Raw genomic sequence first — 27,341 nt, forward strand, 5'->3', positions numbered from 1 at the left:
GATTTTAAATGTAAGACTGTGTTCTAAGTGTTTTACATGTATTAGCTTATTTAATTCTCATATCCCTATAAGGTAGGTAAAATTATCCCCATTTAAAGATGAGGAAATAGCAAACCCAATACAGGTAAAGTAACAAGGACCAAGGTCATGCATAGTATGTGGGATTTGAACCCAACCTATCCAGCTCTAGAACCTACATTCATAACTACTCTGTTGATATTTCTTTCTTTCTTTCTTTCTTTTTTTTTTTTTTTTGAGACCGAGTCTTGCTCTGTTGCCCAGGCTGGAGTGCAGTGGTGCAGTCTCTGCTCACTGCAAGCTCCGCCTCCCAGGTTCATGCCATTGTTCTGCCTCACCTCCCAAGTAGCTGGGATTACAGGCACCCCCTACCATGCCCAGCTAACTTTTTGTATTTTTAGTAAAGATGGGGTTTCTCCGTGTTAGCCAGGATGGTCTCGATCTCCTGACCTCATGATCCGCCCGCTTTGGCCTCCCAAAGTGCTGGGATTACAGGCGTGAGCCACTGTGCCCAGCCTTCTGTTGATATTTCTTTCTTTCTTGGCTTACCTGAAACAAGAAATTCGTAGAATTTTAAGTATTAATGAACTAGGAAAAGCAGTGAGTTCCTATAAGACGATACTTGTAAATACCTAAAAAAATACTTTATGTAAAACTCTTGTTTTTTTGTGACAACTTTTTTTTTGTTTCTATGGTCTACATTATCAAAAAGTGCCCTAAATTTTATCTAAGTAAATATCTAAACACATACTGAGTCAATATTTTTACAAAGTTTGTAGTGAATCCTGATAGTTTGAAGGTGGATTTGATTTTGTATATTTTAAGTAAGTTCATGATAGTATTCCAATTAATGTAAGAAACTAGTCCAGGCACGGTGGCTCACACCTGTAATCCCAGCACTTTGGGAGACTGAGGTGGGCAGACCATGAGGTCAGGAGTTTGAGACCAGCTTGGACAACATGGTGAAACCCCTTCTCTACTAAAAATACAAAAATTAGTTGGGGATGGTGGCAGGTGCCTGTAATCCCAGCTACTTGGGAGGCTGAGGCAAGAGAATCACTTGAAACTGGAAGGTGGAGATTGCAGTGAGCTGAGATCACACCACTGCACTCCAGCCTGGGCAACAAGAGTGAAACTCCGTCTCAAATAAAAAAAAAAAAAAGAAAGAAAAGAAACTAGTAAATACAGTAATAAAGGAAGCTTATATTATTTATTTTTCTTGTAATAAATGATATAATAGTACCTTGTTCACATTATACTATGGCATATAAATAAAAATTAAGTTTCCTGTGCTACTATTTCACATTGATGATAAGCTGCTGCTGCTGCTTCTCTTCTTCTCTTCCTCCTCCTTTCTTCTTGCTGCTGCTGCTGCTTCCTCCCCCTCCTCCCCTTTCTCCCCTTCCTCCCCTTCCCCCCTCCTCCCCTTTCTCCCTTTCCTCCTCTTCCCCCCTCCTCCCCCTTCTCCCTTTCCTCCTCTTCCCCCCTCCTCCCCCTCCTTCTCCCCTTCCTCCTCCTCCTCCTCCTCCTCCTTCTTCTCTGTGAGTATACTTTATGTAGTCATTTTTGTTTACAACTGAAACTCTGGAAAAATCAACATCTTTTCCCCATGAACTTCTTATAGACACCAGTAAAAGTTTGAACCTTGTGTTCCACAAGATAAGCATCTTCTGACAATTATTTTATTTTTTTTATGGTACTTGAAAGCAAGTGATGTTTTAAAAACTAAATTGAAGTATTTGTTCTTAATATAATTATGTAAATATTTTATTGTTGCAATGACTACCTTTCTAGTCTTTTCTGTTTAAGGGGGTTATTACAGATGTTATGGACCCTAAAGTAGATAGCTGAAATTGTAATGTACAATAGGAAGATTTTAGAGATAACCAATTTTAGAGATACAATAGGAGGTAAATCTGAAACAATTAAGTTATTGAATTGAAGGGCAAGAGTTGAGAGAGTCTTGACTCTTAATAAGAGCAGCCAAGCATTCAGAGAGCTGGAGTGGCCAGATGCATGAAAGGTGGGCACAAGTAAATAGCTGAAAATATATGGCTAAAAGCCAGTTATGTTTTTACATTTCAGACAAGCCATTGGTATCTAAATTTAAACTGCATTATATTCAGTTTTCATTATGGGGGGCATTGGCCTCTATTATTTTAGAGACAATTTGGTGTCTAAAAGAAGAGTCTTTTTATATAGCGACATTGTTTAGGAAGCCTGTTATCCCTAAAGGACCCATAGCAGGGCATTTTTCTTGCTTTTTGAATATTTTGATTTGTAACCGAAGTTCTTCTACCTTTAAGTTACCTCATTCTGTCTTACACGTAACTCTAGAAATGTAATGGTTTCAGCTATGAAAAGTAATGGTTTTGATGTGAATTGTAAGTTATTTATACCTAATTCCTAATGTGAGTCAGTATTGATCATACATCTTTTAAAATATGTATAAGATTAACATTGTATGTTTTATTTGATGTGACATTTAAATCTATGGGCTTGCAGATTTTTACTTGTATTACATAGTCAAACTTTAAAATAATCTTTGCACTGAGTCATCTGGTTAAAAATATGTGAGTAATAAATCTAATTAAATTTTGGCTGGCACGGTGGCTCACGCCTGTAATCCCAACACTTTGGGAGGCTGAGGCGGGCGGATCACGAGGTCAGGAGATTGAGACCATCCTGGCTAACATGGTGAAACCCCGTCTCTACTAAAAATACAAAAAAAAAAAAAAAAAAAAAAAAAAATTAGCTGGGCGTGGTGGCGGGCGCCTGTAGTCCCAGCTACTAGAGAGGCTGAGGCAGGAGAATGGCGTGAACCCGGGAGGTGGAGCTTGCAGTGAGCTGAGATGATGCCACACTGCACTCGAGCCTGGGCGACTGAGACTCTGTCTCAAAAAAAAAAAAAAAATCTAATTAATTTTTGTTCATATGATGAAGACTAAAGATTGAACTATACTCTTTTGCACGAAATAATGGAAATGTATTTTTGTATAAAAGTATGAGAAGGTATAGATATAAAAGTTTTGTGTATAGGTAGGCCTTTCTAGTTTCTTTTTTTTTTTTTTTTTTTTGAGGCGGAGTGTAGCTCTGTCGCCCAGGCTGGAGTGCAGTGGCCGGATCTCAGCTCACTGCAAGCTCCGCCTCCCGGGTTCACGCCATTCTCCGGCCTCAGCCTCCCGAGTAGCTGGGACTACAGGCGCCCGCCTCCTCGCCCGGCTAGTTTTTTGTATTTTTTAGTAGAGACGGGGTTTCACCGTGTTAACCAGGATGGTCTCGATCTCTTGACCTCGTGATCCGCCCGTCTCGGCCTCCCAAAGTGCTGGGATTACAGGCTTGAGCCACCGCGCCCGGCCGGCCTTTCTAGTTTCTAAAGGTAATTAAATCCTGGAAAATTCTTTCTTCTTTTTGTCTGAATAAACAAAATGCATTATAAATTAAAAATCATTTTTATCACTTATAATAATGGATTCATGTGTACAAAAAAACTCTCATATAAGAGGTTGTACATGTTAGATAATGACACATGCCTATAGGTGGGGCTAATATCTTATTTAGAAAACAGTGTATGAGGAGATGAGGAATCTAGGAAGTAGGATTCTGTACTATGGAACATTGCCATAATGAATTTATTCTAGGAAAAGTTCAAAGCATGTAATACCTACTATTCATTTCCATGGTCATTATAAAACTCTTAAGGCACCCTGTGATCATGTTACTTAAATACCCCAATTTTCAATAGACTTTGTAAAGTAAATTAGTAAAATGGAGTTTCCTCCAAAGTATACCCTCTCAGTCAATGCATGTTGTGTATAGAATTACTAGATATAAGTCAATTAGGTTTTGCAGAATAATTTTCTAAGAATGACAGTTTTGATTTTATATTGCTCGTTATAATATTAAATAACAGGAATAACTTTTAATTTAATGAATTGCTTTTTATCAGTAATTTATTATATGCATAAAGAAATACACATCGGCCGGGCTGTTTGTATGCAGCTGATTGGGAATTTGTTTTAAGGCGTTAGGCTACAAGCTGTAAAAATGAGATAAGAGTGATCTTAAAATATATACTTGGTATATCCAATTGATGCTTAAAATATAAATTTTGACTTCTTTTAGGTTCCACAAATCAACAAGACTTTTCTTCAGGGAAAAGTGAAGATTTGGGAACAGTTCAGGAGAAGTCCACCAAAAGCCTTGTTATAGGTCCTCTTGATTTTCGTTTGGATAGCAGTGCGGTGCATAGGATTTTGAAAATGATTGTGTGTGCCTTGGAACATGAATATGAACCATATAGCAGGCTAAAATCAGGTCTGTTTCTGGATTAATTCTGAATCTATTGCCATTTGTTTTGAATAATTATATAATGCAATTTGTGTTGTCTTGCTAACTTTACCTTTTTAGTGTAATTTGCCTGTTTGCAAGGACTTTGATATATGTAGCTGTTTATTTAAGGAATAAACTTGTATGTAGAAGTTGGAGAGGTCAAGATTTGAAAGTTATTGCACAAGTACTTTATTTGCCAGTATTTCTCAGTATTTTATTGCTATACCTTTTTAAAACTTTTTCTAGTAGATACTTGTAAATATGACTATTTTGTTTTCACATTAATGGATTGTAAGGAGCCAGATATAAAGTTGGGCTCTAAACACACAAATTTAACATTCAAGAAAACTTAGGCACTACTGGTTTTAAAAAAATTGCTGTACAACTGATTTTTTCTACATGGTAGATAGCTATGGTTGTCATCGTTTCATAAAGTACAAATTCTTTTTTAAAGAAGTAAAGCTATTCTAGAGTAGAGCATGACAGTGTAATGAGGAAGTATAAGATAATGAAGAACTCACCCTGTGGAGTCAGACTATGGTTTAAAATTTGACCCTCACTTCTTAGTATCCTTAAGAAATTTAATTAACATCTTTGATATTTCGTTTCTCTGTCTCCATAATAAGTTTAGTTGTTGTGACAGAGATGGCTAATTGTCTCCTCAATATCCAGTATTTTTCACAGTAATAGAAATTTCTGTAACAGAAATAAAGACTGTACATTTAAGGGATAGTCGTATGACTAGGTTCTGTCTACTGGGATGGGAGCAGAACTTTATGTGATGTTTTGGGCCATGACTTTAAAAGCAAAAGAGCATGCCTACCTTCTTTTCTTCTCTTCTTTCTTCTGGCTGGAAAGTGAATACAATGATATGGGCTGGACCTGCCATTTTATATTCTGAAATTAAAGCTGCATACTGAGGATGATAGAGTAGCAAGATAAAAAGCACCTAGGTCCTCAGTACTGTGATGGCACCATGTCAGCCCTGGATCCTTTAGACTCAGATTGTTTCACAAAAGAAATAAGGGCTGAGCATGGTCACTCATGTCTGTAATCCCAGTAGTTAGGGAGGCCAAGGCGGGAGGATTGCTCGAGCCCAGGAATTTGAGACCAACTTGGACAACATGGCAAGACCCTGTCTCTACAAAAGATTAAAAAAAAAAAAAGAAAATTAGCTGGGTGTGGTAGCATGAGCCTGTGGTCCCTGGGCTGAGGAGGGAGGATTGCTTGAGCCTGAAAGGTTGAGGCTGCAGTGAACTGTGATTGTGCCACTGTGCTCCAGCCTGGCCAACACAAGACCCTGTCTCAAAAAAAAAAAAAAGCTTCTCTTTTTGTTAAAATTTCTATTACTTTACTTTTGTCCCAGCAACTTTACTGTTATCTTAAATGATACACGGATAGGATCTACTTCCAATGATTGTTCTGAGCACTAAATGAGATAGTGCATGTAAAAGCACTTAACACAGTGACAGTAAGTGCTTGACACATTCATGCATCCGTTTATTGTACCTTACTTGAATGCCTACCCTGTGCCAGATGTTCTTTATGTGCTAGGATAGTATAGCAAACAAGACATACAAGGCCTTTGGTCTCATGGAGCTTATATCCTCACGGGGTAGACAAATAGTAAACAAGTAAAAATATCATTTCAGTCATTGATAAATAGTAGAGAAGAAAAATAAAAAAGTTTGAGGAAGAGTGCTTGAAACAGAAGGAGGGGAGAGCTGTTTTAGTAGGGACTTTAGGAAAGTTTTCTCTGGAGAGTTTATATGTGAGCTAACTTGTGAATGATGTAAGGGAGTGAATCATGCATGTATTTGTGAAAAGAGCGTTTTATGTAGACAAGTGCAAGAGCCTTGAGGTAGGAACAGTTTTGGCAATATACAGGGATACAAACAGACTAGAATAGCTGAAGCACAATAAATGTTTGTAAGTCGTAGAGGTAGACATCAATCACCCTGTCGGGTTTTAGGGACCACGTAGTCTGGATTTTATTCTAAATGTGATGGGAAGTCATTGGTAAGTTTAACTTATTATTTTAATATTAATTTATTATTAACTTATTCTTTTAATAGTAAATAGTATGGTTGGCATATGTTTTCATTTAAAACATTTTAGATTTTCCTAGTTTTACTTGTACTCATTTGTGTGCATGTGTATTAAGTTGTATACAATTTCATCACCTTTGTAGGTTTGTGTGTTCACTACCATGGTCAAGAAAATGAACAGTTTCAATACCACAAGGATCTGGCATGTTGCTCTCTTACAACCACACCCACTTCCCTAGCATGTTCCTTTCTCCTCCCTCTTTTCCAGGGGCTAGGGATAACCCCTGGAAACTTTTGTCTTCCATTTCTAAAATTTTGTCATTTCAAAAATGTTAAATAAGTGAAATCATACAGTATGTAAGCTTTTGAGGTAGACTTATTTTGCTGAGCATAATTCTCTGGAGACTCATTCAAGTTGTTGCATGTATCAGTACTTTGTTTCTTTTCCAGCTGAGTAGTATACCCTTGTATACATATACTACAGTTTGTTAATTCCCTCACTTATGGAAGAATATTTGGGATTACTCTAGTTTTGGGCTATTACAAATAATGCTGCTCTGAACAGTTGTGTACTGGTTTTTGTGTGAACATTTCTTCAGGATAAATGCCTAGGTGTGCAATTGCTGGGTCATAGGGTAGTTGCATGTTTATTATTTTTTTTCCAAGAAACTACCAAGCTGTTTTCAGGAGTGGCCATACCATTTTACATCCCTATCCAATGATGACTGTGTGATCCAGCTTCTTTACATCTTCCCAGCATTTTGTTTTGTCACTGTTTTTTATTTTAGCCATTCTGATAGATGTGTAGTTTTAATTAGCAATCTGCCATCTCATTGTGGTTTTAAAGTTGTGTCTCCTTATTGGCTAATGATGTTGAACATCTTTTTATGTGCTTATTTGCCATTTTTATTTCTTCAGTGAACTGCATATGTCTTTTGCTCATTTAAAAAATTGGGTTAATCTAAAAGTTTTAATGTTTTTCATTTTATGCTGAAGTATGTCATCACTTTGAATTAATTTTTTACTTAAGGAGTGAGGTTTAGATAGGGGTTTATTTATGTGTCTTTGAATTTTCGGTTGCACCAGCACCATCGTTTCTTTACTGAACTGGTTTTGTACCTTTGTCAAAAATCAATTGAGCATATTTGTGTGGGTCTGTTTCTGAGTCCTCTAGTTTGTTTTCAGTTGGTAGACCTATGATCTTTCCCACTGTCAGTACCATGCTGACTTAATTACTGTAACTCTATGGTAAACCTTTATATTGGAGGGAGAAGTTACTCATTTTGGTTTTGAAGGAACATTTGCTTAGGTTAGAAATAACCTCAATATAACTTTCAATTACATATATCTCTAATAGAATGTTGGGTTGGCTGTTTCGTTTTGTTTTTGTTTTGAGATGGGGTCTCGCTTTGTCAATGAGGCTGGAATACAGTGGTGTGATCATGGCTCACTGTAGCCTTGATATCCTAAAATCCAGTGAGTCTCCTGCCTCAGCCTCCTGAGTTGCTGGGACCATAGGTGTGCACCTCCATGTCCAGCTAATCTTTTTTTTTGTAGAGATGAAGTCTTACTATGTTGCCCAGGCTTATCTTGAACTCCTGGACTCAAATAATCCTGCCTTGGCCTCCCAAAGCCCTGGGATTATAGGCATGAACCACTGTGCTGGCCCTTGATTCTTTTAATATAGATCTATTATTTATTTTTCTCATGTAAAAGTCCAAGTTGGTCATTATTCCAGGGAGACTGTTTTATGGGATTGTCTTAGACCCAGATTACTTCTGTTTTATTGTTCTGCCAACCCCAGAGATATGCCATATATACATGGTCAATTATTGGGTCACCATTATAGTGTGTAATTTTAATCAGGAGGAAGGGGGAACAAGAGCATAAAGGAAGGTATGTAGTTTTATTTATTTCTTTATTTAAGAAGTAGTCTTGCTCTGTTGCCCGGGCTGGAGTGCAGTGGCACGATCTCGGCTCACTGCAACCTCTGTCTCCTGGGTTCAAGACATTCTCCTGCCTCAGCCTCCTGAGTAGCTGAGATTACAGGCAGCTGCCACCATGCCCAGCTAATTTTTGTATTTTTAGTACAGATGGGATTTCACCATGTTGGCCAGGCTGCTCTTGAACTCCTGACCTCAAGTGATCCACCCACCTCGGCCTCCCAAAGTGCAGGGATTATAGACGTGAACCATCGCGCCTGGTCTGTAGTCTCATTTTAAGGACATGGCACTCTCATCCCATTGACCAAAATAGTGACGTGTCCCTGCACCTAACTGCAAGGTAATCTCTAGGAGGAGTCCATATACCTGACTTGAATCCAGAGGGTTTTATTGCTAAATGAAAGAAGGAGAAAATGAATACTCCTGGGCAATTAGCAATCTCTGCCACAGTAGACGTATTCTGTGTGTGTGTGTGTGTGTGTGTGTGTAATCTGTATTTGAAGTTTTGAAGCAGTCTGTCATCTCAAAAATGTGATGTATATAAAGAACCTTCTAACTGACTTTATTTTAATATACGTGCAGTCCTCACTTGCCGTGATGGCTTGGGACTATAAAAAGATAGTGCAAAGTGATCTTTATCAGTGTGAAGAATTAAGTTGTTGCACACTCTTTAGAAATTCTTGTCAAAACATTAAACATTCTCTTACTGTTGGTTATAAATGTATAGAGAAATGAACAAATTTTAAAAGGAGTATTCAAAATTAAGCCATTTTATTTCTTTGAATAAACTTAAGAATTGTTCGAACAGTTTTTTTCTCCTTCTTGTATAACTTACAGTATGACGTGTCTCTCTTATGCCACCTTAGCAAATTTTCATGCTCCTTTCTACGTTTGGATAATATTCTAACATTTTATCCTACACAGTCTGTGAGGGATTTCTCTCACAGGCTGAAGTTGCCCAGGCTGAAGTGCAGTGGCACAGTATTGACTCATGCAATCTCTGCCTCCTGGGTTCAAATGATTCTCCTGCCTCAGCCTCCTGAGGAGCTGGGATTACAGGTGTGCTTACCTGGCTAATTTTTTTTTTTTTTTTTTTTTTTTAGTAGAGATGGGGAATCGCCATGTTGGCCAGACTTGTCTTGAACTTCCGACCTCAGGTGATCCGTCCAAGGTCCACCTTGGCCTCCCAAAGTACTGGGATTACAGGCGTAAGCCACTGTGTCCAGCCGAATTTTGCAAACTTAGCCACATCTATGTAACTAACTGTTTAAGAAACAGAAACTTACCAGCACTTCAGAAGTCTCCATTGTGTCCTCTTCTGGTTACTATTTTGACCTCAGGAGTAAACCACTGGCTGGGCGTGGTGGCTCACTTTAAAGAAGTTTGCTGACCTTTGCTCTGTGTGCTTGCTCTGTGCTTAGTATTCTCTAGTCTTTTTCATTTTAGCCATTCTAGTAGGTATGTAGTGCTATCACACTGTGACTTTACTTGCAATTACCTGATGTCTAATGATGTCGAGTGCCTCAATACAGGCACATACTTCTTTTTTTTTGAGACGAAGTCTTGCTCTGTCGCCCAGGCTGGAGTGCAATAGTGCGATCTACACTAGTAGGATGCCTTCCCCTACTTATTATACTTATTTATACCCCAAATACCCTAGGCTCATTGAGCACCAGCTTTAGGTATCATTTTTGGCCACTGGATAGACCATCTTTTGCTTATTCAAGTCTTTTTTGCCCATTTATTGTCTCTTTTTATAAGATAAATAATATCTTAATGTGAAATTATAGAAAAACACAATCTCAGAATAAAGATTTTCAATTTTTTTTTTTTTTTCTCTTGAGACAGTTTTTCTCCTGTTGCTCAGGCTGGAGTGCAATGGTGTTATCTCAGCTCCCTGCAACCTCTGCTTCCTGGGTTCAAGCAATTCTCCTGCCTCAGCCTCCTGAATAGCTGGGATTACAGGTGTCTGCCACCATCCCTGGCTAATTTTTGTATTTTTGGTAGGGATGGGGTTTCACCATATTGACCGGGCTGGTTTCGAACTCCTGACCTCAGATGATCCACCTGCCTCAGCCTCCCAAAATGCTGGGATTACAGGTGTGAGATTGTCTATTTCTTAACAATTTTTAGAAGGTTTTTTATTTTTGTTTTTAATATGCTGTAGATACAAGTCCCTCATGGAGCTGGATCTTCCCCCTCCCCATCAGTCTGTGGCAAATATTTTATCTCAGTCTGTGTCTTGCCTTTTCATTATCTCAATGATATTTTAATGACCAAAAGCTGTTATTCTTTTAAATAAAGAAAATGGGGATTTCTTAAAGATATATTAAAATAAAAAACTGGTGAATTTTTAAATAACGAAGACATACATTTACATTCCAGAATAGTGTAACTTACATTGTTAAAGGTAACTTGTTGTTTTATACCTGCTTCATTGTTGAAAAGAAAAACAGGATTTGACCTTATAGTTTGGAGAACTAATTTATTTTTTAGTTGTTTAAGAATATTAATTATTTAAAAATATTCTTTATTAAGTTTTTATCATTTTAATTTTAGATATTAAGGATGAAAATGAAACAATACTGAATCCTGAAGAGGTAGCTTTTCTAGAGGAATATATTCCTACTCGACATACAAGTGTTACTCTCCTTAAATGTACCTGCACAATTTCCATGGCTGAATTCAACTTGCTGGACCATTTGCTACCTGTCATTATGGGAGAAAAGGTATATTTTGTGATTTGCTATATTTTTTCCCCTCATATATGGATTTTTTTTTTTTTGGTCATTTATTGAAAGAATATCTGCAGCTGGGCACAGTGGCTTGAGCCTGTAATCCTGGAAATTCAGGAGGCTGGGGCAGGATACATACTTGAGGCCAAGAGTTTGAGACCAGCCTAGGCCACATAGCAATCAATACCTTGTCTCTAAAATAAAATAAAATAAAATAAAATAAAATAAAATAAAAAGTTAGGCATGGTGGCACATGCCTGTATTCCCAGCTCTCCAGGAGGCTGAGGTGGGAGGACTGCTTGAACCCAGAAGTTTGAGGCTGCAGCGAACTATGATCACGCCACTACACTTCAGCCTGGGTGTCACAGTGCGACCCTATCTCAAAAAAAAAAAAAAAAGAAAAAGATAGAAGTGTCTGCTTATATAGTTAGTTATCCATGATGAAGTAAAAGCAATGTAACTATGAACTAAAAATTAACTATGTTAATTTTTAAAATGTAATTTTAAATTTATATTTTTAATAAAATAAACTTAAGCTTGAGGGTGTATAAAGAAATGTTGAAGAATATGGGTGTAGAAGTCAGACCATATACCAGCTATAATGCCACAAACAATTACTTTATATCTCTAAGCCTTGTTTTCCTCTTCTCAGAAAGAGAACAATTATATTTTTTCAAGCAGACTGACTATTTTAGTTTTAGCCAGTAAAACTGTCAGCCTGCCTAGATTCAGACAGTTTATTACTTACATAGACAGCAGAAGCAAAGTCAGTAATGGTGCAAGCTCCCCTGTCCCTTGTTCCATAGGACAACCTGTAACCAAAGGGCCAAATGACTTCTATTGGTATATCATGGGGCACCCTCTTGGCAACAATTCAGTTTCATATTGCAGCTAAGCAGTGGTGTAGCTTAGCAAATGTCAAAAGCCCATAACTCAGCTGAATGAGGAATGCTGATGAGACACTGTTTCATGGCAGCCTCTCTCAAGATGGGAAGGTGAATGAGAAATGCTCTTTTAGCAGCTCCTCACAAGACCACATATTATCCTCTGTTTTTAGGGTATCACAGGATATTCTACCAAGATCTGCTGTGGTTGAGTATTGCCTTCATGGCATGGATTTGTATAACATTATCAGGATGCTGGTACAGACCAGTCCCACCACAGTTCTTAGCTCCTAGGATTATTTTAAATATTCATTGAAATAATGTATGTAAACTATTTTGCATGTATTAGGAACTGAGTGATGTCTGCTGTAATTGTTGAGAATGCTTAATATTTGTTCATGGTCCATATACAATGTATTGCTTTCTGAATTTAACTTATACATACAAGGCCTTATTTGTTTCTTTGCTTTTTGAGACGGACTCTTGCTCTGTTGTCTAGGCTGGAGTGCAGTGGTGAAATCTCGGCTCACTGCAACCTACGCCTCCTGGATTCATGCATCTCTCCTGTCTCAGACTCCTGAGTAGCTTGGACTACGGGCGCATGCCACCACGCCCAACTAATTTTTATATTTTTAGTAGAGACAGGGTTTCACCATATTGGTCAGGCAGGTCTTGAACTCCTGACCTCAGGCGATCCACCCGCCTCAGCCTTCCAAAGTGCTGGGATTACAGGCATGAGCCACCACACCCGGCCTATCTGTCTTTTTTGGGATATATTTCTTTTGATGTTCTTATAATGATCAGGGTCCCCAACTCCTGAGATGTGGACCAATACTGGTTAGTTGCCTGTTAGGAACTGAGTTTCAGAGGAGATGGTGAGTGGCGGGTGAGTGAGCATTACCACCTGAACTGTGCCTCCTGTGAGATCAGCGACGGCATTCAATTCTCATAGGAGCACAAACTCTACTGTGAACTGTACATGCAAGGGATCTAGGTTGGCACTCCTTATGAGAATCTAATACCTAATGACCTGAGGTGGAACAATTTCATTCTGAAACCATACCCCTTCTCCTGTCTGTGGAAAAATTGTCTTCCATGAAACTAATCCCTGATGCCAAAAAGGTTGGTGTCCGCTGATAGTGATGACCATAGAAATAAAAAGTGTCCTAACTTTAAAGAAGAAGTTATGTGAGGGAATTAACTATATGCATTAACTTTATTTTTGCTCCCTATTGGCCACTCATAATTAAGTATGGCAGTGTATTATGATTAAGAGATCATGTAGAGAAAATTTCACTGGAGACAATTAAAATATGTCTGCATTTTATCATTTCTGTTTTTGCTATCATCTGATTTTTTTAAATAGATACTATTTTTTAGAGTAGTTTTAGATTTACAAAGCAGAGTGAAAGTGGTACAGAGATTTTTCATAAACTCACCCCCTCACATACATAGCTTCCCCCATTGTCAATATCCCTCAACAGAATAGTATATTTGTTATAATTGATGAACCTATATTGACACATCATTATCACCCAGAGTCCACAGTTTACATTAGGGTTCACTCTTGGTGTTTTATGTTCTGTGAGTGTTGACTCATGTATAATTATCTACTATGGCAATATCACATAGAGTAGTTTCAATTCCCAAAAAATCCTTTGTGCTCTGCCTATTCATCCCTTTTCCCTAACCACTGGCAACCACTGATCTTTTTACTTTCCTCACAGTTTTGCCTTTTCTGGACTGTCATATAGTTGGAATCATATAGTATGTAGCCTTTTCACATTGGCTTCTTTTACTTAGTAATATGGATTTAAGGTTCCTCTTTGGCTTTTCATGACTTAATAGCTGATTTCTTCTTTGCACTTACTAATACTCCATTATGGATGTACCATAATTTGCTTATCCATTCACCTACTGAAGGACATCTTGGTTGCTTTCAAGTTTTGAGAGTTGTGAGTAAAACAGGCATATACATCCATGTGCAAGTTTGGGTGTGGGCATGTTTTCAACTCCTTTGGGTAAATACCAAGGAGTGTGATTGATGGACTGTATGCTAAAAGTATGTTTAGTTTTGTAAGAAGCTGCCAAATTGTCTTCCGAAGTGGCAGTATGATTTTGCATTCCTGCCAGGAGTGAATAAGAGTTCCTGTTTCTCCACAGCCCTACCAACATTTGATGTTGTTAGTGCTTCGGTTCTTTGTCATTCTAAGAATGTGTAATAGTGTCTCGTTGTGTTTAGTTTTATTTCCTTGATGACATATTGTGTGGAACATCATTTCATATGCTTATTTGCCTTCTGTATGTCTTCTTTGGTGAGGTATCTCTTCAGATCTATTCCCCATTTTTTAAGAGTTGTTTGTTTTCTTAATATTGAATTTTAAGGATTCCTTGTATATTTTGGGTAACAGTCCTTTATCAGATAGGTCTTTTGCAAATATTTTCCCCCAATCTGTGGCTTGTCTTTTAATTTTCTTGTATTTTGCAGAGCAGAAATTTTGAATTTTAGTGAAGTCCTGCTTATCAATTCTTTGTTTTATAGATTGTGCCTCTGGTGTTATATCTAAAAGTCATCACTATACCCAAGGTCATCAGCTTGTATCTTTTAAGAATTGGTCCATCTCATCTAGGTTATCAAATTTGTAGGCATAGAGTTTATAGTATTTCTTTCTTTTTTTTTTTGAGACGGAATTTCACTTTTGTTGCCCAGGCTGGAGTGCAATGGCATGATCTCGGCTCACAGCAACCTCTGCCTCCTGGATTCAAGCGATTCTCCTTCCTCAGCCTACTGAGTAGTTGGGATTACAGGCATGTGCCACTATGCCTGGCTAATTTTGTATTTTTAGTAGAGACGGGGTTTCTCTGTGTCGGTCAGGCTGGTCTTGAACTCCCAACCTCAGGTGATCTGCTCACCTTGGCGTCCCAAAGTGCTGCGATTATAGGCGTGAGCTACCACACCTGGCCTGTCTTTAGTATTTTAAAAATTATCATTTTAGTGTCTTGGGATTTGTAACAATGTTCCTCTTTCGTTTCTAACATTAGGATTTGTATCCTCTTACTCTTTTTCTCAGCCTGTCTAGAGAGGCTTATACTGATTTTTATTGAGCCAGCTTTTGGTTTTGTTTCTCTGTTGATTTTCTGTTTTCAATTTCATTGATTTCTGTTTTGATTTTAATTCTTTTCTTCTTATTTTGGATTTATTTAATTTCCTAAAGTGTAAGCTTAGGTGATTGATTTTAGATTTTCCTTTTTTGTAATATATGAACTCAATACTATAAACTTCCCTCTAAGTGTTGCTTTCACTACATGCTACAAATTTTGATAAGTTGGATTTTCGTTTTCATTTAATTCAAAGTATTTTTTATTTCTCTTGAGATTTTTTCTTTGACTTGTGTTCTTTAGAAGTATGTTTTTAAATCTCCAAATATTTTGACATTTTTTAGTTATGTTACTGATTTTTAGTTTAATTCCATTATGGTCTGATAGCAGACATTGTATGATTTCTTTTAAATTTGTTTAGGTGTGTTTTATGGCTTAGAATGTGTCTGTGTTGGTGACTATTCTATGTAAGCTTTAGAAGAATGTGTACTCTGTTGTTGCTGTATGAAGCAGTCCACTGATGTGTATTATATCTGGTTGATTATAAATTCAATTATGTCCTTATTGATTTTCTGTCTGTTGGAACTGATTATATCTTATAGAGGGATATTGAAGTCTTCAACTAAAATAGTGGGTTTGTCGAGTTTTTTCCCTGAAATTTTATCACTCTTTGCTTTATGATTTTGACACTGTGTCTTTAGGCACATCCATGTTAGGGACCGATGTCTTTTTACAGAATTGACACCTTTATCATTACTTAATCCCTTCTTTATCTCTGATTGCTTTCCCTGGTCTGATTTTTGTTCTGTCTGAAATTAATATAGCCATTCCACTCCCTTTTGATTAGTTTTAGTATAGTATGTGTTTCTCTATTTTCTTTTAATCTACACATGTCTTCATATTTAAAGTGGGTTTTGACTGGGTGTGGTGACTCACGCTTGTAATCCCAGCACTTTGGGAGGCAGAAGTGGACTGATCGCTTGAGCCCAGAAGTTTGAGACCAACTTGGGTGAAACCCTGTCTCTACAAAAAAATACAAAAATTAGCTAGGCATGCTGGTGTATGTCTATAGTTCCAGCTACTTGGGAGGCTGAGTTGAGAGGATCACCTGAGCCCTGGAGGCTGAGGCTGCAGTGAGCCATGATCGCACCACTGCACTCCAACCTGGGTGACAGAATGAGACCCTTTCTCAAATAAGTAGATATGAAAATTTTTTTTAAAAAGTAGGTTTTTTTTGTAGACAATATATAGTTGGGTCTTGTATCTTTAGCTGCCTTGACAATCTGTCTTTTAATTGATGCATTTAGACCATTGATAAGAAGTTATTATTGATATAATTGGACTAATATCAACCATACTTCTTGCCATTTTCTAGTTTTTGCCCTTGTTATTTGTTCCTGATTTTATCATCCACTCTTTTTTGGCCTTTTGTGGTTTTAATTGAGCATTTCATATTATTTGATTTTCTCTCCTCTATTAACCTACCTGTTATACTTCTTTTTAGTGTTTTTCCTAGAATTTGCATTATATTTTTACAGCTAATTCAAGTCCACTTTCAAATAACACCATACCACTTTACAGGTAGTCAGAGTTTCTTATAGTAAAAGAAATACTAATTCTGCCATCGTGTTTCTTGTATCATTGCTGTAATTCATTTTACTTTTATGTAAGCATTCATAAGCCTGCTACACACAATCATACATAATTAAATACATGTTACTGTTATTATTTTGACCAAATTTATTAGATCAATTAAGAATAATAAAAATTAAAAGTCTTTTTTTTTACCTTATGCCTTTTCTGATGCTGTTTTTTTTTAATGTAGATGTGAAATTCTGACCTTTATCATTTTTCTTCTCTCTGAAGAATTTTTTTTAACACTTCTAGTAAGGCAGATATACTAGAAACAAATTCTCTGAATTTTTTTTTTTTGTCTGAGAAAGTCTTTTTTTCTCCTTTTGAAGGATAATTTCATGGAGTTTGAAATTCTAGGTTTGTAGGTTTTTTCCTCTTAAAATACTTTATTTTACTCTCTTCTTGCTTACGTCATTTTTGAGTGGCGGTCAAGTGTAATTCATATCAATCTTCCTCTATAAGTAAGATGTATTTTTTTCTGTGGATTTTTTGGGGGACTTTATCTTTGATTTCTATGATTTGAAAATTATGTGTCTGTGTGTGGGATTTTTTTTTTTTTTTTTTTTTTTTTTCATTTATCCTGCTTGGTGTTCTCTGAGTTTCCTGGGTTTCTGGTTTGGTGTCTGACATTAATTTGAGGAAACTCTCAGTCATTATTGTTTCAGATGTTTCTTCCGTTTCTTTCTCTCTTTTCTTCTCTTGTGGAATTCTTATTACGTATATGTTACATCTTTTGTAGTTGTCCCACAGTTCTTAAATATTCTGGGGTTTTTTGGGTTTGCTTTTCAGTTTTGGCAATTTCTACTGAGATACCTTCAAGCTTAGAGATTCTTTTGTTAGCCATGTCTGGTCTTCCAGTATGCCTGTCAAAGGGAAAAATGCTAACAAGGAGGCCTTACTCAGATGGCAGCCCACAAATTTGTATAAAATTTCCTTTAGATTGTTGGCTAGTTCCTAAGCTGCCCATGTGTAATGCAAGACTTCAGGAAACCCAGCAGAAAGCAAAGTATAAATTTGACTCTTTGCATGGTACTGTGTATCTGCAGTTAGAGTTCAGGCACTGCCATGTTAGCACCTGGGCCTTCCTTTGAGACTTTATAAGGGCCACACCGTAGGAATAAATACAGATTGAAATAGATTAGTCTAAGAAAGCCTAATTCCAGTCCTGAATAAGACCATGATGATATACTTGTATTCTGTTTGCTTGCCAAAGAATAGTTAACTTACTTTAGGGGAAGATAGCATTATCAAAGCCGTTATAATTTTTTATCCATGATGTTATCTGCTTGATACAAAATTATGAGGTATACTAAAAATAGAACCAATTGAATTAAATATAATAAAAAATCAGTAATATAAATAGACTTAGAGATGATTAAGGTATTAGAGTTGTTAGACATGGACTTTATGGTTAATTGCTTAAGGAAAAAGACAAAAAGGTGGAAGATTTCCAGAGAGACCTCAATCCATTAAAAAAAGCACCAAATTAAATTGTGAAACTGGAAAATGTAAGGATACAGGTTTGAAGGAAAAGGATGGAAAAAATATACCATTTAAATGCTAACCAAAAGAAAGATAGCATGGCTGTTTTACTAAGGGATAAAGTTGATTTTAAGGTAAGAAGTATTACTAGAAATAAAGAGTGCCACTTCATAATGATAAAAGTGTGAACTGAAAGAAAGAACAACACAGATAATTCTCGCAGGTGTAATCTTGAGTGAAAAATTATATACCATGTGATTTCATTTATATGAAGTTCAAGAAAAGAGAAAACTAATCTGTGGCGATTGAAGTGGTTAGCTACGTCTGTTGAGGATTTAGTATTGCCTTGAAAGGGACATGGCACAGCCTTGTAGGGTGCTTCAGATGGGTGGTAGTTACAGATGTAAAAATTCATTCAGCTCTAACCTTCAGATTTGTGTGCTTTATTTTGTGTTATTTTTAGTAATCCCAAAGAGAGTCACTTAAAAAAGCAATGTAATTCCTAAATAAATGGTGGTTTTAAAATTATTGGTAATAGTAAAAAACCAGGATTGTATTTTCAACTTAGTTTTAAGCACAGTGATTCTCAGTAATGGCACTTTTGGTTTTTTGGATTGGAGAATTATTATGTAGCATTTACCATCTTTGGCCAATACCTGCTAACGGCCAATATTATTGTGACAATGAAAGACAGACAAAGCAATGAAACTGCTGTTCTTGCATTTTTTCTTATTCTTCTGGATGGAAAGTCATGGTGTTCCTCATTGAGAACCACAGGTAGAGCATTTTAAGGGAGTGAGTGAGTGAGTTCTAGGACAGGGGTCATTTGCCACTCAGCGTACATACGCTGGACATCTTGAAACTTACCTGTATTTATTTGAAAGCTCAGAAAGATTCTGTAAAACTGAGAATACTGTGCCATCCTCAAGATTCTTAGGACTTTATGAGCTCTTAACATGTGTATTGTTAGTAGATATGGTACAGATCAGGAATTTTTCTTTCCTGCAAACATTGCTTATGGTGAATGTTTTTGACATTGTGTGGTATAGTCCATTTAGTTCCTTAGTCAGCTAAATGTGAATAAAAGAGATTAAAATAAAATATGCTGACTCTTGGATATATAGATACATTTTGGAATAATTAAGCTTAATCATACTGAGGCATGTAGTGATACTATTCTAGTTGACTGAAAAAGAAAAAAAAATTGAACTGAAAGGGCAATGATAATTTTGCAAAAAATATGCATTCTTTGAAGTCTGGGACATATTTAATATATATAGAAAGACATTTGTTATTTGGTTATGGCAAGAGAGTTCTGTAGAAAGGCGTCATTTCTAGATTGATTGGATATCACTGCAAATGTGCAGATCTGAAGCGTGTATAGAGGGAATTGCAACTCAGTCACTGCTCTAATTTTAAAATATAAAGCGAACACTTTTATTTTCTAGAACTCAAGTAACTTCATGAACACTACAAACTTCCAGTCTCTTCGGCCTTTGCCATCCATTCGAATATTGGTGGATAAAATTAATGTGGAACATTCAGTGCCGATGTATGCTGAACAGTTGGTGCATGTGGTCAGCAGCCTTACTCAGCCTTCTGATAACCTGCTTCATTATTGTTATGTACACTGCTATCTTAAGGTATGAAAAGTGAATTTTCTTGTTTGTTAGCATGGGTTTGGCTGTGGGATCATCACATAAGTTTCTTTTTTCTTGATGTTGTAATTTCAGAGAAATAGTACTCTAAAAGGTAAGATTTAAATAAGAAATAAGATTTATTTATTCCAATAAATTAAAATAAGTAATAAAAATATACTTATTTTAAAGATTTCTCAATTTTGTGAGATTAGTAGCTTGATATTTATAAATGAATGGTTAATTATAACTTTTGAATGATTTTACTTATCATTGATGGTAATTTTTATAAGCAGTGTGAAAGAGCACTTAGTTTAATATGGTTGTTTTGAAGACTCATGCTTTTTTGAAGGGAGCATTTATGTGAGGCATAATGAGGCATAAAGAGGGCTTAAAACTTTTTTTGTCACCTTTATTTAATTCATGTTAATTTATTGATGCAAGGACAATTTGTTTTATATACAGACATATGCCATTTTATCATGCATTACTTTATTGTACTTCATAGTAATATTGTGTGTGTGTGTGTGTGTGTGTGTGTGTGTTTTAACAAATTGAAGGTTTGTGGCAGTCTTGCATTAAGCAAAGCTTTGGTGCCATTTTTTCAATAACGTGCTCACTTTGTGTCTCTGTGTCATATTTTGGTAATTCTCCCAATATTTCACAAGTTTTCATTATTATTTTAGCATTGTGATCTGTCATCACTGTTCTTTGATGTTACTATTAATTGTTTTTCAGGTACCAAGAAGTGCACCCATTTAAGATGGTGAACTTAGTAAATATTGTGTGTGTTCTAGGTCCTCCACTGACCAGTTCCCCCTTCTCCTTCCCTTATCCTAATCCTTGAGACACAACAATATTGAAGTTAGGCCAATTAATAGCCCTACAATGACCTGTAAATATTCAAGTGAAAGGAAGAGTCCCATAACTCTACTTTAAATCAAAAGCTAGAAATAGTTAAGCTTCGTGAAGAAGGCGTGTCAAAAGCCAAGATGAGGCCTGAAAGCTAAGCCTGTTTTGCAAAACAGCCAAGTTGTGAATTGAAAGGAAAAGTCTCCAGGAAATTAAAAGTGCTACTCCAGTGAACACAGGAATGACAAGAAAGTGAAATAGCCTTATTGTTGTTATAAAGTTTGAGTGGTCCAGATAGCAGATCAAACCAGTTACAACATTCCCTTAAATGAAAAGCAAGGCCCTAACTCTCTTCAATTCTGTAAATGCTGAGAGACTTGAGAAAGCTGCAGAAGAAAAATTTGAAGCTAGCAGAGGTTGGTTCATGAAGTGTAAGAGAAGCCATATCCATAACATAAAAGTGCAAGGTGAAACAGCAAGTGCTGACCTAGAAACTAGAGCAAGTTATCCATATCTAGCTCAATTAATTGATGAAGGTGGCTACACTAAACAGATTTTCAATGTAGACGAAATACCTTCTCTTGGACGAAGATGCCATCTAGGACTTACATAGCTAGAGAGAAGTCAATGCCTTGCTTCAAAACTTCAAAAGGCGGCCGGGCACGGTGGCTCATGCCTGTAATCCCAGCTCTTTTGGAGGCTGAGGCAGGCGGATCATGAGGTCATTAGATCGAGACCAGCCTGGCCAACATGGTGAAACCCCATCTCTGCTAAAGATACAAAAATATTAGCCGGGCGTGATGGTGTGTGCCTGTGATCTCAGCTACTCAGGAGTCTGAGGCAGGAGAATTGCCTGAACCTGGGAGGCAGAGGTTGCAGTGAGCCAAGATCAGGTCATTGCACTTCAGCCTGGGTGAGAGGGCAAGATGCTGACTCTCTCGTTAGGGGCTAATGTACCTGGTGACTTTTTAAGTTGAAGATAATGCTCATCTACCATTCTGAAAATCCAAAGTGCCTTAAGAATTATGCTAAATCTTCACTGCTCATGCTCTATAAATGAAACAATAAAGCCTAATGACAGTACATCTGTTTACGGCATGGTTTACTAAATATTTTAAGTCTGTGGAGACCTACTGCCCAGAAAAGACTCCTCTCAAAATATTAGCACTCACGGACAATGCTCCTGGTCACCCTACACCTTTGATGAAGATGTACAGGGAGATGCATGTTGTTTTCATGCCGTTAACATGATATTCATTCCATAGCCTGTGGATCAAGAGTAATTTTGACTCTGGTCTTATTATTTAAGAAATATATTTTGTAAGGCTTATAGCTACCATAGATAGCGATTCTTCTGAAGGACCTGGGCAAAGCAAATTGAAAACCTTCTGGAAAGATTCATCAATCTAGATGCTATGCTATTAAGAATATTTATGATTCCTAGAAGGAGGTCAAACTATTTACATTAACAAGAGTTTGGAAGAAGTTGATTTCAATCCTCATGGATGACTTTGAGGGGTTCAAGCCTTCCATGGAGGAAGTAACTGCAGATGTAATGGAAACAGCAAGAGAACTAGAATTGGTTTCTGAAGATATGACTGAATTGCTGCAATCTCATGATAAAACTTGAATGGAGGAGGAGTTGCTTCTTATGGATAAGCAAAGAAAGTGATTGCTGGAGATGGCAATTACTCCTGGGGAAGATGCTGGGAGTATTGTTAAATGATTACAGAGAATTTAAAAAGTTCTGTAAACTTGGTTGATAAAGCAATGGCATGGTTTGAGAGGATTGACTCCAATTTTGATAGAAGTTTTACTACTGGTAAAATGCCATCAAACCTCAATTAATCATCATTGCCTGCTATGGAGAAATCTTTCATGAAAGGAAGAGTTAATCAGTATGGCAAACTTGATTGTTGTCTTATTTTTGGAAATTGCTGCAGCTACCCCCACCACTTTTAGCAACCATCATCCTGATTAGTAGCCATGAACATCAAGGCAAAAAGGTTATTACTTGCTGAAGGTTGAGATGGTCATTAGCATTTTTTAGCAATAAAGTATTTTTTGTAAGGGGTGGGGGCAGGGTCTTACTCTGTCACCCAGGCTGGCATGCAGTGGCACGATCTTGACTCACTGCAACCTCCACCTCCTGGGCTCAAGCGATTCTCCCATCTCAGTTTCCCAGGTACTGGGACCACAGGTGCATATCCCCATGCTCAGCTAATTTTTTATATTTTTGGTAAGATGGGGTTTTACCACATTGCCCAGACTGGTCTCGAATTCCTAAGCCTTGCTTCCCAAAGTGCTGTGATTACAGGTGTGAACCACTGTGCCCCGCCAACAAAGTGCTTTTTATTTAAGGTATATAAGTTTTTTTTTTTTTTTTGACATAATGTTATTGCACACTTAATAGACTACAGTATAAATGTATACATAACTTTTATTATATGTACTGGGAAACCAAAAATTTTTGTGATATTTGTTGTATTGTGGTGATGTGGAACTTGCAGTATCTCCTGGATATGTCCATCTGGTTATGTAAAGTGAATTATTGGTAGCTTTTCCCAGCTCTTTCATTTTTTAAAAAATAAGTAATACATCCAGTGCAGGTATGTACAAACAATAACCTCAAATGTTGAACAATACATGTTTTAGCTAAGCAAACAGGGATGTATGGTTTAAGTAGAAATAGTGTGTACACAATCACTTCTGTTTTGTAAGCAAAAGAAAACTATAAAAAGTTGAATTTCAGAATCAGTACTGGCTGGGCATGGTGCTAACGCCTGTAATCTCAGCACTTTGAGTCTCAGGTGGGTGGATCACTTGAGCCCAGGGGGTCGGGACCCCCCTGAGTAAAGTGGTGAAACCTCATCTCTACAAGAAATACAAAAATTAGCCAGGCGTTGTGGTTGCATGCCTGTAGTGCCAGCTACCTTGGAGGCTGAGGTGAGAGATTTGCTTGAGCCCAGGAGGTCAAGGTTGCAGTGAGTTGTGATGACGCCACTGCACTCCAGCTTAGGCAACAGAGTGAGACCCTGTCTCAAAAAAAAAAAAAAAACAACTAAAAAACACCGCTTTTCATGTAATGTATCAAAAGATTAGAGGACTCCACAAATAGGCTCTTGGCCTAATTAGTTTATTTGAAGTTTTAAAGTTTTTAAGTATTTGTATATCTGTAACGCAGAAATAAACCAATTTCAAGATACCAGTTTTAGATCACCTGAAGGTGTATATAAATGTAAGATGTTAACATTTGACTGTTGTCAAACCATGCAGACTAGAAGAACGTGTTTTCTTGGTTGTTTTTGCAAAGCCTTTTTTCTCAAGGCTGGCTCCTTTGGTGGAAGAACAACAGATCACATTGCAAAAGGGTGTAGACACAGGGAAGTGTGACTCATTGGGGCCATTATTTTAGTGATCTACCATAATGTTTTATGTCATATGGAGAGTAGCAGAGATATTTTTAAAACCTAGATATAAAGATTATAAATGTACTTTATACTTTACAATGCTGTATACTTTACAATTTTCAGATTCAATGCTTTATACTTAAGCTTTTTAATGTATTGTCACAATTAATACATAGAAGTGGACAATTTTAAAAAATATTGGTACAACCTTAGTATCAGATTACAATGTTAAGAATATTTGCTTTGTTTTTTCATGTCAATAATATATTTTATTTAACCCAATATATGCAAATATCAGTTAACATGCAGTCAACATAACACATTGACATTCGGCTTATAGATAAATAAAGTGTGTCTCTATACAGAAGGAGGATGTTCACCAAAACCATTGGTTGTCAATATAGTCACCATCCATACTGACATAAAATTTATTGGAATAGTTCTTTACCATTTCTGCTTGTCAATATGTTAAAACTCATATTTCCAGTGTAATGTAAAAGTTATTTACAGTGTACTGCCGATATAGTTATAGTTTGGATAAAGGGCCTTAGCTACACATGCTGTCTAGTTTTCTTTTATATTTTGGCCTGGTTGAATACAGTCATAATGGTTAAGTTTAATGTCTCAGCAAGTGAAGTGTTAGGCAAAGTGGGAATAGCATAATGTGTGTAGGAAAACTATTCACTGGTGTTAAGAGTACTAAATCCTTTTTTTTTTTTGAGACAGAGTCACACTCTGTCTGGAGTGCAATGGCACAATCTCGGCTCACTGTAACCTCCATTTCCTAGGTTCAGGTGATTCTCCTGCCTCAGCCTCCCAAGTAGCTAGGATTATAGGTGTGCACCACCACGCCCAGCTAATTTTTGTATTTTTAGTAGAGGCAGGGTCTCACCATGTTAACCAGGCTGGTCTCAAACTCTTGGCCTCAAGCAGATCTGCCCACCTCGACCTCCCAAAGTGCTGGGATTACAGGTGTGAGCCACTGCGCCCGGCCAAGAATAGTAAATACTTATGAAAATAAAGCCTTGAATCCTGTCTTGAATATTTCATTTCATTTTCGTACTTCTACTGTGACACAGGATATTTTAATACTTTCAGGATTTGGTAGAGTTTTTTTTTTTTTTTTTTTGAAATATGGCTATTGTGATGTGACTCCATTTACCAGTTTGCTATAAAGTTTATAGCAGTTCATATTACTTGGGATGATTTCAGTAGCCTTTGAGGAAGTTTTTAAAGTTTTACTTTTAGTGTTATCATGTTACAGTAGTACAGTAGAGGATTCGTGTGTTTGGCATTTTAGTTCATATGTAATTTTCAATTAAATATTTAAATGCTTGAGTTTTAATTTTGTATACTTAACCTTGACTGTATTGGCTATATGATGAAATGATTCATAATTCCCACTTCATGTAATAAAATTTACCAATTGGGAGAGTTGGCATCGATCTATATGGAAAATATGCAGATGAAAAATTCCTTTTATTTATAATTGACAAAATTGTATGTATTGTTTATAACATGTTTTGAAATATGTGTACGTTATGAAATAGCTCAATTTAGCTAACATATATATTATATCACATACTTACCATTTTTGTGGTGAGAACAGTTTAAATCTGCTGTCATTGATTTTTTAATATAATGCATTGTTATTTACTATAGTCTTCATGTTGTACAATAGATCCTTTAACTTCATTTTTCCTATCTAATTGAAATTTTGTATGCTTTGCCTGACATCTCTTCAACCTCCTTTCCCTGAGACTTGACGCTTTCTTATGGCTTACCAAGTCCTCTTTATGTATCTGGCAAACCCATCCTTTGAATATGTATGGTATCGAGTAGCTAAGAGTTTCAAGGCATCTGATATTTGAAACATCTGTAGAACATTTGGTAATGCGACTGCATTGTGTAATTTATAGAATAGTATATAACTTTAAGGCCGTATTATTCATAAGGATCAGCTACAATACATACTTCAGACAGAATAAGGAGTTAGAGTAGGATGAAAACCCTTTGGATTCTTTGGATCTGTTAATTTTTGACCTCAAAAAAATCCCAAGGGATTTGGAGGAAATACTGTTTTCATACACATTTTATGGTTACATAAATTGGCATATTTATTTTGGAACTAGCAGCAGGTAATACATTTGAAAGCACATCTACCTTACCACCCATTTCTTCCAATTTTCAGTGTATACCCTCCAGCAGGGGTCAGCAAAATTTTGCCTGCAGGCTCAGTATATATTTTAGTCTTTGTAGACCAAGTGGCAAAATTGAGGATATTAGGTAGGAACTTAAATGACAAGAGAGAACAAATTTTACAAATTTTGAGTTTATAATATTCAAGATGTAATAATTGAGTACAGTTTTTGGGTAGTACACAGCTTTATTTTTCTTTTATTTATTTTTTTGAGATGGAGTCTTGCAGTGTTGCCCTGGCTGGAGTGCAATGGCGTTATCTTGGCTCACTGCAACCTCTGCCTCCCAGGTTCAAGTGATTCTCCTGCCTCAGCCTCCCGAGTAGCTGGGATTACATGTGCGTGCCACCACTCCTGGCTAATTTTTTGTGTTTTTAGTAGAGACGGGACTTCACTATGTTGGCCAGGCTGGTCTCGAACTCCTGATCTCATGATGAGCCCACCTCTACCTCTGCCTCCTAAAGTGCTGAGATTACAGGCATGCGCCACCGTGCCCGGCCAGGTAATACAGTTTTATTAATGAGAAGAATGGAATTCTTTTTGGAGGGACAACATTTCACCTAATTGGGATTTCAACTTATTGTTCCCACCATGTTGATTATAAATGTTTTTGTGTAAACATTATTTTTTCCTTGTAGGCTATCCCAGAACAAGCAGTGTGTGGGATTTGGCCTGTAGGCTGTAGTTGGTTTTTGCTCTGTTTTCTTAGAGGTGTATTGTTTACGAATTAACTTAACCAAGGAAGTGAGAGACTTTTACAATAAGAACCACAAAACATAGCTGAAAGGAAGTAAGATATACATAAATGGAAATGCATCTCATCTTTTTGAATTGGAAGACTTAATATTGTCCATGCTATCCATTCTACACATTCAGTGCAATCTCTATTACAATTCCAATGTTTTTTGCAGAAGTAGAAAAACTCATCCTAAAATTCATATGGACTCTCAAGAGACCCCGAATAACCAAAACAATCTTGAAAAAGAACAAAGCTGAAGGACTCACTCTTACTGATTCCAGAAGCTACTACAGAGCTATAGTAATCAAAACAGTGTGGTATTAGTGTAA

At 36.8% G+C, this 27,341-nt stretch overlaps 1 protein-coding gene across 8 annotated transcripts in view; it reads left to right on the forward strand.

Moving 5' to 3' along the window:
- VPS13B (vacuolar protein sorting 13 homolog B) overlaps positions 1–27,341 on the forward strand; it is an 870,718-nt gene that overhangs the window by 105,138 nt on the left and 738,239 nt on the right. For all 8 annotated transcript variants that reach the window (XR_005240849.2, XM_037999868.2, XM_073018246.1 and 5 more), the window contains exons 13-15: positions 4,144–4,335; positions 10,901–11,070; positions 19,625–19,819. Coding sequence is in view for 7 of the 8 variants with exons in the window: in XM_037999868.2 (XP_037855796.2) it covers positions 4,144–4,335; positions 10,901–11,070; positions 19,625–19,819 (557 nt within the window). In the remaining variant the exon portion in view is untranslated. The remainder of the gene's footprint in view (positions 1–4,143; positions 4,336–10,900; positions 11,071–19,624; positions 19,820–27,341) is intronic.

The sequence above is a fragment of the Chlorocebus sabaeus genome, chromosome 8 (assembly GCF_047675955.1).
Source record: "Chlorocebus sabaeus isolate Y175 chromosome 8, mChlSab1.0.hap1, whole genome shotgun sequence".
Lineage (NCBI taxonomy): Eukaryota > Metazoa > Chordata > Mammalia > Primates > Cercopithecidae > Chlorocebus > Chlorocebus sabaeus.